Source organism: Littorina saxatilis, unplaced genomic scaffold (genome assembly GCF_037325665.1).
Source record: "Littorina saxatilis isolate snail1 unplaced genomic scaffold, US_GU_Lsax_2.0 scaffold_314, whole genome shotgun sequence".
In the NCBI taxonomy this organism is placed as follows: Eukaryota; Metazoa; Mollusca; class Gastropoda; order Littorinimorpha; family Littorinidae; genus Littorina; species Littorina saxatilis.
The window spans coordinates 46,793-64,509 of NW_027126132.1; the positions used below are offsets into that span (position 1 = coordinate 46,793).

The 17,717-nt window shown below is 39.4% G+C and overlaps 2 protein-coding genes across 2 annotated transcripts; both read left to right on the forward strand.

Annotated features, from left to right (window-relative positions):
• The first annotated feature begins 13,380 nt into the window (after positions 1-13,380).
• On the forward strand, positions 13,381-16,338 carry LOC138954584 (piggyBac transposable element-derived protein 4-like). Its single transcript, XM_070326391.1, has 2 exons — positions 13,381-13,671; positions 16,075-16,338. The coding sequence occupies exons 1-2, from the start codon at positions 13,381-13,383 to the stop codon at positions 16,336-16,338; spliced, it is 555 nt and encodes a 184-aa protein (XP_070182492.1).
• A 44-nt stretch (positions 16,339-16,382) lies between these two features.
• On the forward strand, positions 16,383-17,483 carry LOC138954585 (piggyBac transposable element-derived protein 4-like). Its single transcript, XM_070326392.1, has one exon. It carries the CDS (start codon positions 16,383-16,385, stop codon positions 17,481-17,483), a length of 1,101 nt encoding a protein of 366 aa, XP_070182493.1.
• Positions 17,484-17,717: the final 234 nt, after the last annotated feature.

Sequence of the window (17,717 nt, forward strand, 5' to 3'; positions counted from 1 at the left end):
AGACTGGCTACTCTGTCAGTCTCTGTCTCATATCATACAGTGCATCACAGGAGCTTGTATTCAACCGCCGGTCGATCATTATTTACTTCTGCATGCTTACCCTTACTACGATGATCGACCGGCGTTTTGATACAAGCTCCTGTGCAGTGCACAGACACACACGCACCGTAGTTGCAAACACACACACTGACACTGTGTCCGAGTTCAAACAAAAACAGGAAAACTGGACACATTCGGCCTCTTGATTGATCCTTCATTCGCACTACACACCAGCAGACACACATACAACACGGCAGCAAAATGTGTCCAGGTCTTTCCAAAGTATACACGACAACACTCGCTTTATTTAATACTTACAACTCCAGTAGCAGGATAGAGCTATGTCGCGGCGCACACTGAACGGTAAAGACACTCAGTTGAATCCAGCTTTCCGTCTGCTTGCTGGTGATAACATTGCATTTCGTGCGCCCAGCGTGTCTTTCTCGTGATTCTGTGTCGTTCGGAGTCAGTCAGCTGCTTTCTGAACCACATGGAGTCGATTTCTTACTGAAACTTGCGGGCTTGTCCCACTGAGCGGCTATCCCATCCGCCATTGTTTTTAGTCGTCATGCTAACGGCACGCGCTCGCGACGAAAACCAGTCTATGACGGCCAATTTTAATCTTCAAATGGTGGAGAGCAGACGTCAAAAAACTCATTTTGATTTAATTATTTAGCATACTTGTGGTGCTTTATTGAGCAAACCGGTCCAGGTGCGTCTTAATTAAGGTACACTAGATTCCCCAAAATCTTCAAATCGGCCGATTTCGACAAAAAAAAACTCTCCAAAATGGCGGCGCGGACACTATATCTTTAATGAGACCGGCATGTTTAAAAAAAACAACAACAACATATGATTGGCTAGCTCCGTAGAAACATTACTGGCTTGCTTATGATTTAAAACGGCAAGTAGTGAATGCAACCAATAACAGATTCCAACAAGCATTTCTCCAAGAACAAACTCTAAGATAAAAACAAAACTTCTGATAAGGAAAACATTAATACCAATCAAAACTGGTTTCTGAAAATTTAGTGTTTGAGACATGACGAGATATCAACAACAACAACAAACTATTTTTTTGTTAATAAAGGAGCAAAGTCCCTCTGCCTACGAAAACGTGATTTTTGGACTTACTGTGTTTTGTCAGATTTGTTTGTTTGTTTGTTTGTTTGCTTAACGCCCAGCCGACCACGAAGGGCCATATCAGGGCGGTGCTGCTTTGACATTTAACGTGCGCCACACACAAGACAGAAGTCGCAGCACAGGCTTCATGTCTCACCCAGTCACATCATTCTGACACCGGACCAACCAGTCCTAGAACTAACCCCATAATGCCAGACGCCAGGCGGAGCAGTCACTAGATTGCCAATTTTAAAGTCTTTGGTATGACCCGGCCGGGGTTCGAACCCACGACCTCCCGATCACGGGGCGGACGCCTTACCACTAGGCCAACCGTGCCGGTTGTGTTGTCAGAGGAGGGCAGAATTACATTGTTAAATACAGTATATAAGATAGCATCATCTTGCATAGCTGAAAGAATTAAGACTGTTTGGGCAAAACGTATTCATGAGGATCAAACTGGTTTTCTGAAGGGGAGATTTATTGGAGAAAACATTCTAATGTTATATGAAATGTTATTTTACACTGACAAAAATAATATACCTTGACTGCTTTTCATGGTCGATTTTGCGAAGGTGTTCGATAGTATCACCTGGCCTTTTTTTGAAAAATCCCTTAACAAATTTAATGTTGGGGATGACATAAGACAACGGATTTTGTCTTGTTATTGTAATATTAAATCTTGCGTCAATGTGAATGATCAATATTCCAAGTGGTTCAGTGTAGAGTGTGGTACCAGGCAGGGAGATCCTCTGTCACCGTATTTATACCTTCTTTGTGCAGAGATTTTGTATATTATGATTCGTCAGAATGAGAATATACATGGAATCCAGGTCGGAGATAGAGGAGTTCTCCTATCGCAATTTTCAGATGACACAACCTTTGTTCTAGATGGTACCAACAAATCTGTCTGTGACTGCATTATTATCTGGACTTACAATAAATTATGATAAATCTGCGGTTGTGTGGATAGGGTCGTTTAAAAAATCAAATGTTAAAGTTATGCCAGAATTAAATTTAAAGTGAAACCCAACTGTATTTAAAGTGCTCGGCATACATTTTTCAGTGAAAGTGGAAAAAATAGTGAACATAAATTATGAAAACAAGTTCCAATAAATTCGGAGGTATTTAAATATGTGGTCAAAGAGAAATCTTACACCATTTGGTAAAGTAACAGTTATAAAGACACTGGTTATGTCAAGATTAACTCACCTATTTATGAATTTACCAGATCCTGAGAAACATGTTCTCGATGAATTGAATAAACTGCTCTATTCTTTTTTATGGGATGTAAAACCAGATCAAACTAAAAGAAAAATAGTTGTACAGCCATATGAAGATGGTGGACTGATGATGGTGGATGTCTATTGTTACTTAGCTGTTTTAAAATTGACATGGTTGAAAAGGATTTTGTTGAATACTGGGAAGATGGTACATATTTTGAAACTAATTTCCCCCAGGTTTGTTGTGTGGAATACAGAGGTGGGGAATTCGCAAATGTTTTGATGCATAAATAGACTACACGGCGTAGAACTCTATCGTTCAAGCTGGTTATACTGAGAAGGGTACCATGTAAACTTTGCAGAACCTGGGACCTAACTACTAAAAGAATAGAATTCATCAATGTTCACGCACTAATAGCTGCACATACGCTAGTACTGATTTTATTAATGAATTAATTTAGCAAAGAGGCAGTTATCTCCCTGCCGAAGCCACGATTATTCCCCATGGAAAATCGTCCACAGTGAAAAGCTTTTTAACCAATGAGAATTTAGCTGTGTTTGTTTCCGCGGGACATATCATCATGGCAGCGAACTGCACAATAATTTTCAGAATGTAGACACTGACGAAAAACTGACCCCATTTTCAAGTGTTTCGTGGGCAAAAGCTTTGACATGTGCATCTGAGTGGATTAACCTTGAGCGTGAAGAACAGGCTGTCTGCCAAAACATTGACGGAACGAGTCGCAAATGGACAAACAGCTGAAACGAGTACATGTACCTATCATCGTGTCGTCTGCTACCAGCGTCTGACATGTATTGTTCGACTCCAGCGAGCGAAGAAACACTATGTACAGCGAATTGACACTTCCAGTGATGCTGTTGTTGTCACTCCTTCAGATCCACAGTGTGTGTCAAGCTCTCCTGCCTTGGTCAAGCGTAAGAAAGCGAAATGCAGCAATGTGTTGATCCCAGACATCTGTCTTCCTGCGTATGTTACACTTCTAGTTTTTCTATGATAGTGGTGGTCCAGTGAGCGATACCTTCCGCCTGTGGTTACACATATATACAAGGAAAGGGCCTGAACCTTCTGAGCAACCCGTGGATAATTGTGCTGACATATGTGTCGAGATGTGTTGGTGAGTAAAAACCTGCTTGAATTTCATTTGAAATAGTTGTGTGTATATTTCTGAGCAAATTATGTTTGATATTGATAATCTTCTAATTAACACTTCATAGCATCACAACAGTTTAGGATTAATATAGCAGAGGTACAATAAGGGGCAGATGCAACATGTTATTGTTTATACAGGGGCCTATGTGATTGATATATCATTTTTCTTGTATTATATTGGTCACAGCTAATAATGATAGTAAACTGCTTTTCAATGGGTTAAATTCAGAGTATGAAATGCAACTAGACAGTTGTTTTACTGCAAGAAAGATCACCTACTTTGGTAATTTTGAATTCTGACTGTAGGTACTAAGGTTGTCATTAATATTATGACAGAAATTCATGTTAGGATACACAATAACACTGCAGTACATGCATGCAGACATTGACAAACTAGTGCTTGGGCACACACATGTTCTGTTCTGTTTACATGTCATTGTTTTTGTATAGATCTGAGTTTTAACTGCACAGATGTTTATTGTACACACATTGAAACACTTTGTACACACACCCTATGGCTATAATGATGTTATACATTTCAACCATTTATGTATCTGATTATTTCTCCTGCAGTTCCTCCCCTTGGCACTTGACCTACTAGCCTTCTTTACAAAGCTTCCTCAGCTGCATCTACAGACCTTACACAATTGGACTGGATTCAATGCTGCAGTGCAAGATGGCAGATTCCGCCAATGTCGAAAGTAGGTTTGATGAATTGTGTTCCATACAAAATAGGATATACTAACAGTAACAGTGTAACGAATACATTGGTCAATGGAATCGGTTTCCACTGACATTTTCTAACTCCCTGTCACTTTTGTTTTTAAGTTGAAAGGAAGTGAGGACATTTTATTTCTTGTAAGTGTATACAGTGGAACCCCCAAAGTTAAGACTTCCTCCATTTAAGACCTTGCCTTTTCAGATTTTCTGTTCATAACTTCTCTAAATTTACCCCTGATTTAAGATTATCCTTTTTAAGACCTGGTTTTCTCAGATTTTTGGAGGTCATAAATGTGGGTTCCACTGTACATGTATAAACTTAACATGTTTTTTGTAACTACGGTAACCACTTTATTGAAAATGTAACTTTTTTTTTAAACTCTGGGACCCTAAACTGTTTCTTTTATCTTTGTTCTTAGCACAGGCACACAAACTATACTTTCATTATTATTATTTTTCAAGCAGCCAAAATGTGGGTTTTTTTTAAAACAAAAATGTATTTACAGTTTCTCACACAAACTTTTCGTTGTTTATTCTGCTTCAAGCATCTGATTGTTTTCTCGGCTTGCACGTTTTCCTATGTAATATGTTGTACAGACTGGGTACCTTAACAAAATAACTGAAAAGAAACATGTATACACCTAAAATGTTTTTTTGGTTTTTTTACCCTTCCACTTTATTGGACATGTCTGTTTGTGGTTTTTTTTAAACACTGGATCTTTAAAAGTGTTTCTTTTATCTTTGTTCCTAGCACAGGCACACAAATAAAATGTTATACTTTTTTTTTAAACACAAGCAACCAAAATGTGTTATTATTTTAAACAAACATTCATTTACACGTACTCACACAAACAAACTTGTCGTTCTTTTTATCTACTTCAAGCACAATTATGCTCTTTTACCCCGCTTGTACGTTTTCCTTTGTCTGTTGTACAGGTTCCATACCTGCCTATGATAGTCAGCAGTCCAACAGACACATCGACGGTTCTTGCCATACATTCAGGTTTCAAGGGAACTGGAACTGCAACACATTTTCCTCGTTTTTGACCAGGCCATTTTTGCAAAAGCACAGGTCATCAGGTGGCAAGACCCAGTCTTCAAGGAGACTCTGATTCATTCCTGACTTTGAACATGCAGTGTACAAAAACTTTGCTGATCATGTGTACATTTTTCATTTCAAGATCCTATGTGAGCTGAGCGTGCATAGAACAGAAACTTTGTAGGTGTGTGCATCTTCCCCATATTCCGATGAGTGCTGAGAAACTTTGCGGTACATATCACGCTTTGACCTTGTGTCAACTGTTCCACCGCGCCTTTGCTTAAACTTGCGGATAATGCAATTATCTTCATTCGCCAGTATTTGATGGTAGGTTCTATTAATATTCCCTTGAAAGTCAATCATATAGTTTAAAGAGTTTTAAGTGTGTTTTGTACAGTTTGCAGCATGATATCAGGGATGTTCCTACAAATTCATACATGTATACAGGACAAATGTCCTCTAGCTCTTCAACATCAATAGGACATTTGAACGCTTTCAGAAACGTCAATGGACATCATAATTTTGTGCAAAACACATTCCATAGAATGGCTTCAAAATCATACGCTCAAGGAAAAGCTTAATATTTTCACACACACACACGCACACACACACAGTCATATACAAAGAATATTTGTGCTTAGATTGTTTTATAATCTAGTTTGAAACATGTTCAGCTTTATTTGATCTTTGGCAGGCTCTAGTTTTTTTGTGTGTGGCATATTTCAGTGAGCTTCGTCAAAATGTAATACGTAAGAGCGCTGAAGTTTTGTATAGAAAGGAAAAGTTAACGAATATTGCGCTGTTTGAAGGAATGGAGTTCTTTTCGCCAAAAGATTTCCAGTGATTAACTAAGTTGTGAAGGGCAGTTGACCGTTCTACCTGGGGAGGGGTTGCATTATGTTGGTGGTATATATACATATATATCCCATGACCTCCCTTCTTTGTCTCTGTTACTTCAGTATGGGTATATATGTTGTATTTTTATAGCTCAATAAATACATCATGGACTCAAAAAAATATATGATAGTGCAGATTCCGATTTGGGCGAAGAACTACTTTGCTCCCGACCTTTGACCTCGCGCCGAACAATGTGACACATTTGTATGAAGTTCCAAAATCGTATTGCACGGCTCAGAAAACCATATCAGTTGCACGCAAAAATGAATCTCAGAACTGATCTGATGTATGAGATGCAATAAGCAAACGTTTCTTTCATTATGAAAGCAATGCAGGTGGGAAAAAACGAACATTCAACTTACAAGATAACCAGATGCTAGCGAACCAAAACAAAAACACGAGTACCCTCCCCTTGCTTCGTTAGCAGACGACTTTTGAGAATCTGTCAGACCGTCCTTACCTGGCACGGTTGGGCTTCGCTATCATCAGCTGTTTCACGTGTTTTGCGAGCAAGTCTACTCTTTTGCCTGGCTCTGCAGTAAGTCCACATTGGCGATGAAGGTATCTAAGAACTTAACATGTGTGTATTTTTCCGTAATCCAGTCATATTCTTTCAAAATGCAATCAAGCGGCGGTGACAGACTTGGGTCCTGTTTTCCTCGCACCCATACCAGTTTAGGTTCATGCAAACACACTCGCAAAACAGTTTATCATGTAGATACATTTCAAATAGGGAGCAAATGGTTAAATCTACATATGTGTTCCCTAAAATTTGCTTCTCTGTCAATAAGACTAATTGTATAATAATGCGTTCGAAAAAAACAACGTGGAATCGATTCTGAATCGAGTCGAGTAAGCCAAATGGGGGCCAAACCGGTTTCCCCGTTCCGCCGACCTGAAACGCAAAAGAATTGTGCGCTTCAACTAAATGGATTTCTATACGACTTCATTACTTTCTTGCAACTTATGAACCTTTACTTAAAGCTTTTAAACGGTCTGAAAGTAGTGTTACCGCGTACTTATAGATGCACTCATTCGTTTTATTTTTTCAGCGACGGTCACTTAGTTTAAGGTTGCAAAAAGGCCAAGTCTCGCTGAAAACACTGTTTCAGCCTCCAAAGATCGCAAACGTGCCGCTAGTAGTCTACACTTTGTGTTTGATGGTAGAATGGGATATACAGATTACAACACTCGTGGTTTTTTATATGGCTTGTATTTCAGTCAAGACCCAGCGGGAATATCAATCGAGAGCCACTCGCCAAAGGCTCGTGTCTCCCGATGATATTCATCCGCTGGGTCTTGACTGAAATACAAGCCATATAAAAAACCACTCGTGTTGTAACCTATACATATATCATCCAATTTCAGTAAAACTTCGGTCACAAATTAAATCATACATTCAATGTTAAGGAACAATAAACATAGTGTGCAGAAATTGTTTTTTTGATGTATGGCACACAGCTCCACAGTGTGGTTGTTTTTTTGCAACATGTCAACACTGTATTTATAATACTTCAAAAAACATCACAGGAAAACGCAAACTTTTTTTACGCGTCAAAATGAGAATGTCAAAATTGACACATCAACTGTGTAGAAATACGATATTGGCACTAATTACGACAATAAATTCAAAATGTTTGACAATATTGAGGCATTTCTGTATTAAAATAACACATTATGGAATGGAAAATAGAGTTTTTGTCAAAATCCCAGGTAGTACTGCCACCTTAATTTAAAGTTAATTAAAAAAATAAAAAAATTTACATATTTTTTTTTTTAAATTTTAATTATTATTATTATTATTTTTGTGGAAAGAAACTTCTTGAGGTGTGACTCTAAACACATGCCCCCCAAAAAACAAGGTTTTTGTAAAAATAATAATGTTAAAATGAATAAAAATTGATTTCGACAACTGTCTCTTTGTGACTGACACTGGGCGATTATACCCCCCTTATGTTGCAATTTTTCACAGAATGTGCAATACTAAATGTGAGAACATTTTTGTTTCTGACTACACATACCATGTCATGAGACAATTTGATGTCAACTCATTGTACTCTTTTCGAGACAACGGAACTCATTTTCTAGGCTTCTTATGGAGCCAGACCCTGTGGTCTAAAAGTAAATAACCCTTTTTGGTTTGATGTATTTAAGCATTATAAACAATTTGTCTGTGAATGTGTGCCCCAGAATTTTGATGAATTTATCTCAGAGCCACTGCATTTCAATGTCCATGTCTGTCGAGACAAAATGACTATGTTTTTATTTCAAACTGGATTGAGAATGGAATTGTCTCCATAGGGCATCTGCTTGGACCAAATGGCTACTTGCCTTATGAAGATTTCAAGATAGCTTATCCTCATGTGTCTGTAAATTGTATTCTGTATGAAGGTGTACTACGTGCAGTAAAACGTTATCAACAAAAATTAAATATAGAATTTAAAAATAAATATGTGTTGTCCGAAATGTTGTCATGTAAACTTGTTTTGCAATCTGACTCACAGATGTTGTATAAGAAGTTGGTTTATAATGATGGTCCATTGAAATCAATTATCCTACATACGTGAGAGAGACACCCGTGAGATAATAATCGTTCAAATCACACGTGTGTATATCATGTAAATGAGGTCATGTCAAGCAAGTCTGGCAGGGACCTGTTTTTCCACTGCTTATGATGCCAAAGTCACCGAGACAAACGTCATTATAGAAACAAAAATTGCGCTCGCTAATTACCCTCGATGAATCTTTAGAACTAACACGTCACGCCACACTTTCAGAGTGACGTTTCTTTACTTTGACGTAATAGATTGCACGAGGCTTTAGAAGAGATCGAGGTTCCAAAACAAGCGTCTTCAATTTAGCTGCCTCGTCTGCAAGACATTTTCAGTAAAATACACGTAAGTACAGTATGTAAGATAAACAGAATACTACATGGCTTGCTGTGTCGTACCAGATTTACACTCGTTGCTTTTTCAAATAGTGAACAGCTCGCTTTCGCTCGCAGTTCAATATTTAAAAAAACCAACTCGTGTAAATCTGGTACGACACAGCAAGCCATGTAGTATTCTCTATTAAAGAAATGGTCAGAAAAAAATAAATACTAATCTGGATAGGACAACTGTCTTTTCACAAGTTATAAAACAACTACTGATACTAGATTGGGGTGGTTACAGTACAGAATTGTACACAGAATTATCCCAACAAGGCGTCTGTTGTTTTTGATTTTTTTTATAAACGCTTCATTGTGGGTTTTTTTGTAACGAAGAAGACAGTTTGGATCATTTCTTCTGGGACTGCCCAACAGTGCAGTTTTTGTTTAGGGATTTTTTAAGGTGGCTGCAGGAAAGTTTTTCACACTGTGCACAGTTGATTTTATCAAAGGAATTTATTATGTTTGGTTGTAAAGAGGCTGTACATACAGACAGGGTTTCTGATTTGTTCTTGTTGCTTGCAAAATATTATTTGTATACCGCAAGACTGAAAGACATGCTGCCACACATTGATATTTTTAAGAAAATTGTACAACAACGATTTAGAATAGAAAGATATAACGCCTTCATTAGTAGCAATATTCAACAATTGTATGCTGATTGGAACAAGTACAAGGATCATTTTTGATTGATCCTGTTTTGTTTGTTGTTGTGTTTTTTGTCTCCTATTACACGTGTCCAGTTTAAAAGCCTTCTATGTCCACAAGCCCGTTTTGTTTTAATTGAACCTGTACTCAATAACAATTACTTAGACCACCACCATCTCTCTCTCTCTCTCTCTCTCTCTCTCTCTCTGTCTCTCTGTCTGTCTCTCTCTCTCTCTCTCTCTCTCTCTCTCTCTTACACCCCTTACCTGTTCGCAAACCTTCACCCATATAAATGTATGTTAAATGTATGTTTATTGTATATACGTGCCAATGTATATTTGTAAACTTGTCTTTATATAATTATATAAAAAGAAAAAAAAAGAAAAGAAAACAAGTCGCGTAAGGCGAAAATACAATATTTAGTCAAGTAGCTGTCGAACTCACAGAATGAAACTGAACGCAACGCAACGCAGCAAGACCGTATAGCCTACTCGTAGCATCGTCACTCCACCGCCCGTGGCAAAGCCCGTGGAATTGACAAGAAGAGCGGGGTATTCGTTGCGCTGAGAAGGATAGCACGCTTTTCTGTACCTCTCTTCGTTTTAACTTTGTGAGCGTGTTTTTAATCCAAACATATCATATCTATATGTTTTTGGAATCAGGAACCAACAAGGAATAAGATGAAAGTGTTTTTAAATTGATTTTGAAAAAAAATTTGATAATAATTTTTATATATTTAATTTTCAGAGCTTGTTTTTAATTTAAATATAACATATTTATATGTTTTTTGAATCAGCAAATGATGGAGAATAAGATAAACGTAAATTTGGATCGTTTTATAAATTTTTATTTTTTTTTACAATTTTCAGATTTTTAATGACCAAAGTCATTAATTAATTTTTAAGCCACCACGCTGAAATGCAATACCGAAGTCCGGGCTTCGTCGAAGATTACTTGACCAAAATTTCAACCAATTTGGTTGAAAAATGAGGGCGTGACAGTGCCGCCTCAACTTTCACGAAAAGCCGGATATGACGTCATCAAAGACATTTATCAAAAAAATGAAAAAAAACGTTCGGGGATTTCATACCCAGGAACTCTCATGTCAAATTTCATAAAGATCGGTCCAGTAGTTTAGTCTGAATCGCTCTACACACACACACACACACACACACACACACACACACAGACACACACACACACACACACACACACACACGCACATACACCACGACCCTCGTTTCGATTCCCCCTCGATGTTAAAATATTTAGTCAAAACTTGACTAAATATAAAAAGTCAAACTGTACGTATGCTTATGTGCACATATAACCACAATAAACACACCGATAAACAAACGAAAGTATAAAGCAAACAAGCTAAAGCAGCAAACAAAAACAAGTCGCGAAAGGCGAAAATACAATATTTAGTCAAGTAGCTGTCGAACTCACAGAATGAAACTGAACGCAATGCCATTTTTCAGCAAGACCGTATACTCGTAGCATCGTCAGTCCACCGCTCATGGCAAAGGCAGTGAAATTGACAAGAAGAGCGGGGTAGCAGTTGCGCTAAGAAGGATAGCACGCTTTTCTGTACCTCTCTTTGTTTTAACTTTCTGAGCGTGTTTTTAATCTAAACATATCATATGTATATGTTTTTGGAATCAGGAACCGACAAGGAATAAGATGAAAGTGTTTTTAAATTGATTTGGACAATTTAATTTTGATAATAATTTTTATATATTTAATTTTCAGAGCTTCTTTTTAATCCGAATATAACATATTTATATGTTTTTGGAATCAGCAAATGATGGATAATAAGATAAACGTAAATTTGGATCGTTTTATAAATTTTTATTTTTTTTTACAATTTTCAGATTTTTAATGACCAAAGTCATTAATTAATTTTTAAGCCACCAAGCTGAAATGCAATACCGAAGTCCGGGCTTCGTCGAAGATTACTTGACCAAAATTTCAACCAATTTGGTTGAAAAATGAGGGCGTGACAGTGCCGCCTCAACTTTCACGAAAAGCCGGATATGACGTCATCAAAGACATTTATCAAAAAAATGAAAAAAACGTTCGGGGATTTCATACCCAGGAACTCTCATGTCAAATTTCATAAAGATCGGTCCAGTAGTTTAGTCTGAATCGCTCTACACACACACACACACACACACACACACACACACACGCACAGACACACACACATACACCACACCCTCGTTTCGATTCCCCCTCGATGTTAAAATATTTAGTCAAAACTTGACTAAATATAACAACGATCTGAACTGAGCGACGACCAGCCGTTCTAACAAGCTTAAACTTCGGTGAAAACAATCACGTTGGTTTTAACATGAGCTGAATTGAGTATTGCAAATAAATACGCATGAGTCATGAGATTGTGTGCATACAGCTATTCTGTCTGCAAAGCAATGTGTTTGATTTTATTTTAACAGTTGCAGGCTAGGTGTTCTTTTCAACTTCCGTAATATGAATAGACACACACAAGGTTTGTGAGAAAAAAGCAATGCAGCTAGCGAAGTTATGTGCATGCTTTTCAAATTCCTCCAAATCATTTATGCTATATTTTATGTGTCCATAAAAGTTCCACAGCTGGATCTGATCTGCATTCAAGAGCATGAAGCCTTAGGAAACTGCTGCTCTGTACTAAGTGATATAATATAACCCTGTTCAACTTAAGGGCTCCTAACCGAACACCAGTGTAAGGTTTGTATAATTCTGTATACACTCTCAGGAGAACGTTCTGCGCTATTTAGGTCAGCGTCGCGAGCTAACTCTACCACAAAACAGTTCTTTATTCGGAATGAAATTAGTCTCTATTGAAATGCAAACCGAAACCCAAGTGGCCGCGAAGGAATAACGGCAAGAATGATTGCTCTTTTTTTTATATCGTTGGTGTTTTGAGAATCAGCTTTTTTTTTTTTTTTAGGTGTGAGGGCTTACAAAATTGTGCTATTTGTTGGTTGTATTCCTGGCGTCCTTAGTTTAGTTTTAGGAATGCAATGGCACCTTTAACACTTTCGCGACGGGACACTGATAAATCAGTACCAGCGCTGACACGCCCATGGACGGGAAGCGCATTTTTCAGTACCAGCCATAGAGGGTACACGACTCGTGATTGCTTCCCGGTTTTTGAAGCTTGCAAATAAATTGAGTTGTTTCCCTTGATACACTTGGCGTCCCCTTCTGCCATTTGCAAATTCGCTTGACTTGTGTGCCTTTTTTGAGAAAAAAAATGAATCAAAGGCGAACCTTGTCTCGGGAGGAGATTCTCCGGATGTTGGATCTAGAGGATCCCGTAGAGCATGATTCAGACGTATCGTTTTCGCCTCACGAAAGCGATACAAGCACTGAAAGTGAGGAAGAAACAGTGCCAGTGCCTCGGCCTGTTGTTGCAAGTACGAGTGGGCAAACTTTACGTGGAAGGGGTGGTAGATCTACTGCGAGACGCACATCTCGGAATCGTGCAAGGGGGCGTGGCAGTACTGACGACAACAATGGGTGGCTGGAGCCTCCAAATCCTTTTGGGCTCATCAACGAAGAGGACATACCAACATACACTGGTGTCTCTGGCATGGAAGTTCCACTTCCCACTGACAGGACCCCACTGGGATATTTCACACTGTTTGTCGACAATGTTGTCATCGATCGTTTTGTCTTGGAGACAAACAAGTTTGCAAAGCAGGTCAAGGAGCACTTGCCCGACTTCTATTACCTGAAACGATGGAACTGTGATACTGGCACTGATTCAACTGAGACGAGAAAGCTCATAGGAATATTGATGGCCATGGGTGTGGTCAGCAAGCCCACAGAAAGATCATACTGGTCGACGAATTCAATCATGGAGACGCCGTTCTTCAACAAGGTATGTCACGATAATGTTATAATTGTTTTCTTCCTTTTTTTGTGTGTGTACCACTGTACTGCTCTTTATATTATATTTGCGGGTGTGTGTTTGTGTGTGTGGGTGTGTGTGTGTGTGTGTGTGTGTGTGTGTGTGTGTGTGTTTGTGAGAGAAGGAGTGAAAGTCAGAATGCGTGTGTGTATGTGTGTGTGTGTGAGAGAGAGAGAGAGAGAGAGAGAGAGAGACTCAGACTCAGACTCAGACTTTTATTACAAAAGGATAGAGGTTTTAGGCAAAGCCTATTCTTCCAACCTGTCATTTATACAACACAAGAGAGAGAGAGAGTGAGAGAGAGAGAGAGAGAGAGAGAGAGAGAGAGAGAGAGAGAGAGAGAGAGAGAGAGAGAGAGAGAGAGAGAGAGAGAGAGGCTGTCATGCTTGATATATGTACCGGTTGTAACGGGTCAGTTGGCCTAAACAATAAACTTTCTGAGTTCTTTATATTATATTTATTATTTTTAAATTTATATCACTTTTGCAATTATATATATATATTGTCATTTATGAATTATTTATTCGATAGTGTACATTTGATTATTACCTCACATACTATATATATATATATCCCATGACCTCCCTTCTTTGTCTCTGTTACTTCAGTATGGGTATATATGTTGTATTTTTATAGCTCAATAAATACATCATGGACTCCAAAAAATATATGATAGTGCAGATTCCGATTTGGGCAAAGGACTACTTTCCTCCCGACCTTTGACCTCGCGCCGAACAATGTGACACATTTGTATGAAGTTCTAAAATCGTATTGCACGGCTCAGAAAACCATATCAGTTGCACGCAAAAATGAATCTCAGAACTGATCTGATGTATGAGATGCAATAAGCAAAAGTTTCTTTCATTATGAAAGCAATGCAGGTCGAAAAAAACGAACATTCAACTTACAAGATAACCAGATGCAAGCGAACCAAAACAAAAACACGAGTACCCTCCCCTTGCATCGTTAGCAGACGACTTTTGAGAATCTGTCGGTAGTGTGTTTTGGTGTGCGCCTTCAGCTATCAAACATCGGCTGTTTCACGTGTTTTGCGAGCAAGTCTACTCTTTTGCCTGGCTCTGCAGTTTGTTTGTTTGTTTATTTGTTGCTTAACGTCCAGCCGACTACGCAGAGCCATATCAGGACGAGGAAGGGGGGGATGAAGGGGGCCACTTGTCAAGCGATTCCTGTTTACAAATGCACTAACCCATTACTTGTGTCCCAGCAGGCTTTAGTAAAACTAAATTAATACCTACTGGAAGATTACCAGTTTCCAGTATGTTAAAATAGGCTTAACCTATCTACTGCTGGACTTACATCAGAACACTAACAGATTAAACTATACATGAATCGCGAGACAAGCGGCAAGAGAAGAGATTTTTGGAAAAAATACAGGTGAATGAGCAAGAAGGCAGAAAAAAGAAAAGAATTCATGAAGAAAAAGAGAGCATGATAGGAAAGAGGAACCAAAAATCTACCTAACAGCAAACTAGAAAGCTCCTGCGGTTCCAAAAACAGGAGGGGCCTTTAATTTCATAACCGCAGTGCCCCACTGCGGGATGGCTCTGCAGTAAGTCCACATATTTTTCCGTAATCCAGTCATATTCCTTCAAAATGCAATCAATCGGCGGTGACAGACGTGTCGGTCGCGTTTTCCTCATACCCATACCAGTTTAAGTTCATCCATGCAAACACACTCGCAAAACAGTTTATCACGTAGATACATTTCAAATAGGGAGCAAATGGTTAAATCTAAACCTACATATTTGTTCCCTAAAATGTGCTTCTCTGTCAATAAGCCTAATTACACACGTTCGAGAAAAACAACGTAGAATCGATTCTGAATCGAGTAAGCCAAATGGGTCCCAAACCCGTTTCGCCCGTTCTGCCGACCTGAAACGCAAAACAAAAGAATTGTGCGCTTCAACTAAATTAATTTCTATTCGACTTCATTACTTTCTTGCAACTTATGAACCTTTACTTAAAGCTTTTAAATGGTCTGAAAGTAGTGTTACCGCGTACTTATTGATGCACTCATTCGTTTTATTTTTTCAGCGACGGTCACTTAGTTTAAGGTTGCAAAAGGGCTAAGTCTCGCTGGCAACAGTTTTACCCTGCACAGATCGCAACAGTGCCGCTAGTAGTCTACACTTTGTGTTTGATGGTAGAATGGGATATACAGATTACAACACTCATGGTTTTTTATATGGCTTGTATTTCAGTCAAGACCCAGCGGGAATATCAATCGAGAGCCACTCGCCAGAGGCTCGTGTCTCCCGATGATATTCATCCGCTGGGTCTTGACTGAAATACAAGCCATATAAAAAACCACTCGTGTTGTAACCTATATATATATATATTGCTGTATTGCAGGTCATGCCACGTGACAGATTCCTCGCCCTCTTCACTTTCTGGCATCTCAATGACAATGAGGAAGCACCCCTGCCAGGCAGTCCAGACTATGACAAGCTCTACAAGATTCAACCGTTCTTCAGTCACCTGCAGGAAAGGTTTTCTTCTGTGTATTACCCGGAAGAAAACATGGCTGTGGATGAGTCCGTTATGCCATGGCGTGGACGTGTGGCCTGGAGACAGTTTATTGTCAACAAACCATGCCGCTACGGAATGAAGCTGTAAAGCTGTACTGCCTCTGTGAAAGCTCAAGTGGCTACATCGTGAAAATGAAAATGTACACAGGAAAAGATGGCAACAAAAGAGAAGTTGATCATGGTCCAAATGTGGTCAAAGCTCTAACAGAAGATTACCGCAACAAAGGTCACACTATCTTCACCGACTCATTCTTCACCTCATCCGACCTTGTGACTTACATGCAGGAGAACGGCACTTCTTACGTTGGCACTGTCCTAAAACATCGAAGAGGAAATCCTACCGACATTTCAAGCAAGGATATGAAAGTGGCGAAGGGAAAGACCGTTGTTCGGCAAAAAAACAATGTCGTTGCTGTTCGATACAATGATCGAAAAGATTTCATGTTGCTGAGCTCAAAGTTCACGGCGGAGCCTGTGGACACTGGCAAGACAGTACGACTGACAAGAGAGCAGCGCCAGAGAGGAGAAGAAGCCAGGAATGCGGTGAAGCCGATGCTTGTACACGAGTACAACAAAAGCATGAATGGCGTTGATCACTTCGACCAGCACCTCAGCTACTATTCTTTCAACAGAAAGACTGTGAAGTGGTGGAAGAGAGCGGCCACTCACTTACTCCACATGGCCTTGGTCCAAGCCATGATTCTGTTCAACAAATATGAGGATAAACCCAAACCCCAGGCAGATTTTGTCCTTGACCTCGTCATGCAGCTGACAAACTGTGGAGTAGCGGAGCAACAAGATCCCGCTGACCCACACGCGGAGCGACAGGATGGAGAGATTTTGGCTGGTGACGATGAAGGACGAGGTAATGATGAAGCAGCAGCAGGAGAGGTTGAAGCAGCAGCAGGAGGGGTTGAAGCTGAAGAACCACCAAAGAAAAGGATGCGGGTCAAGCCAATGGACTTCGAGCGACTCAGCCATGCTGACAACCCTCACAGACTGGTCCCTACCCCACGCACCGCAAAGAGCATGCGGGCATCCAGAAACTGCGAGTGCTGCACCATTGCTTCTGGGAAAAGACATACCTACCTCAGGAGAGTGCAGACCACCTACATGTGCAAGGCCTGCAAGGTCCCTCTGTGTTCAGACCCATGCTTCAGCATCTACCACTCAACGAAGGACTATAAGCGCGAAATGAGACGCTATTATAGCATCAATGGCGAAGAAGAGTAACCATTGTCCTGTGAAACTGAAATGTGCATAGGTGTACAGTTGGTACTTTGTTGTGAAAATGTGACATATTCAATGTATGGATTACCTGGACATCATTTGGTGAGTGTCACAGTTTTGAGTCAGGATGCTGTGAGTGAATGCGTGATTTGCTTGTTTTTCTCTTTGTACTGTCTCCTTATTTCTGTGTACAATGTTAACAATATTTCAGCTAATTCATAGGTTTTACACCTTGTT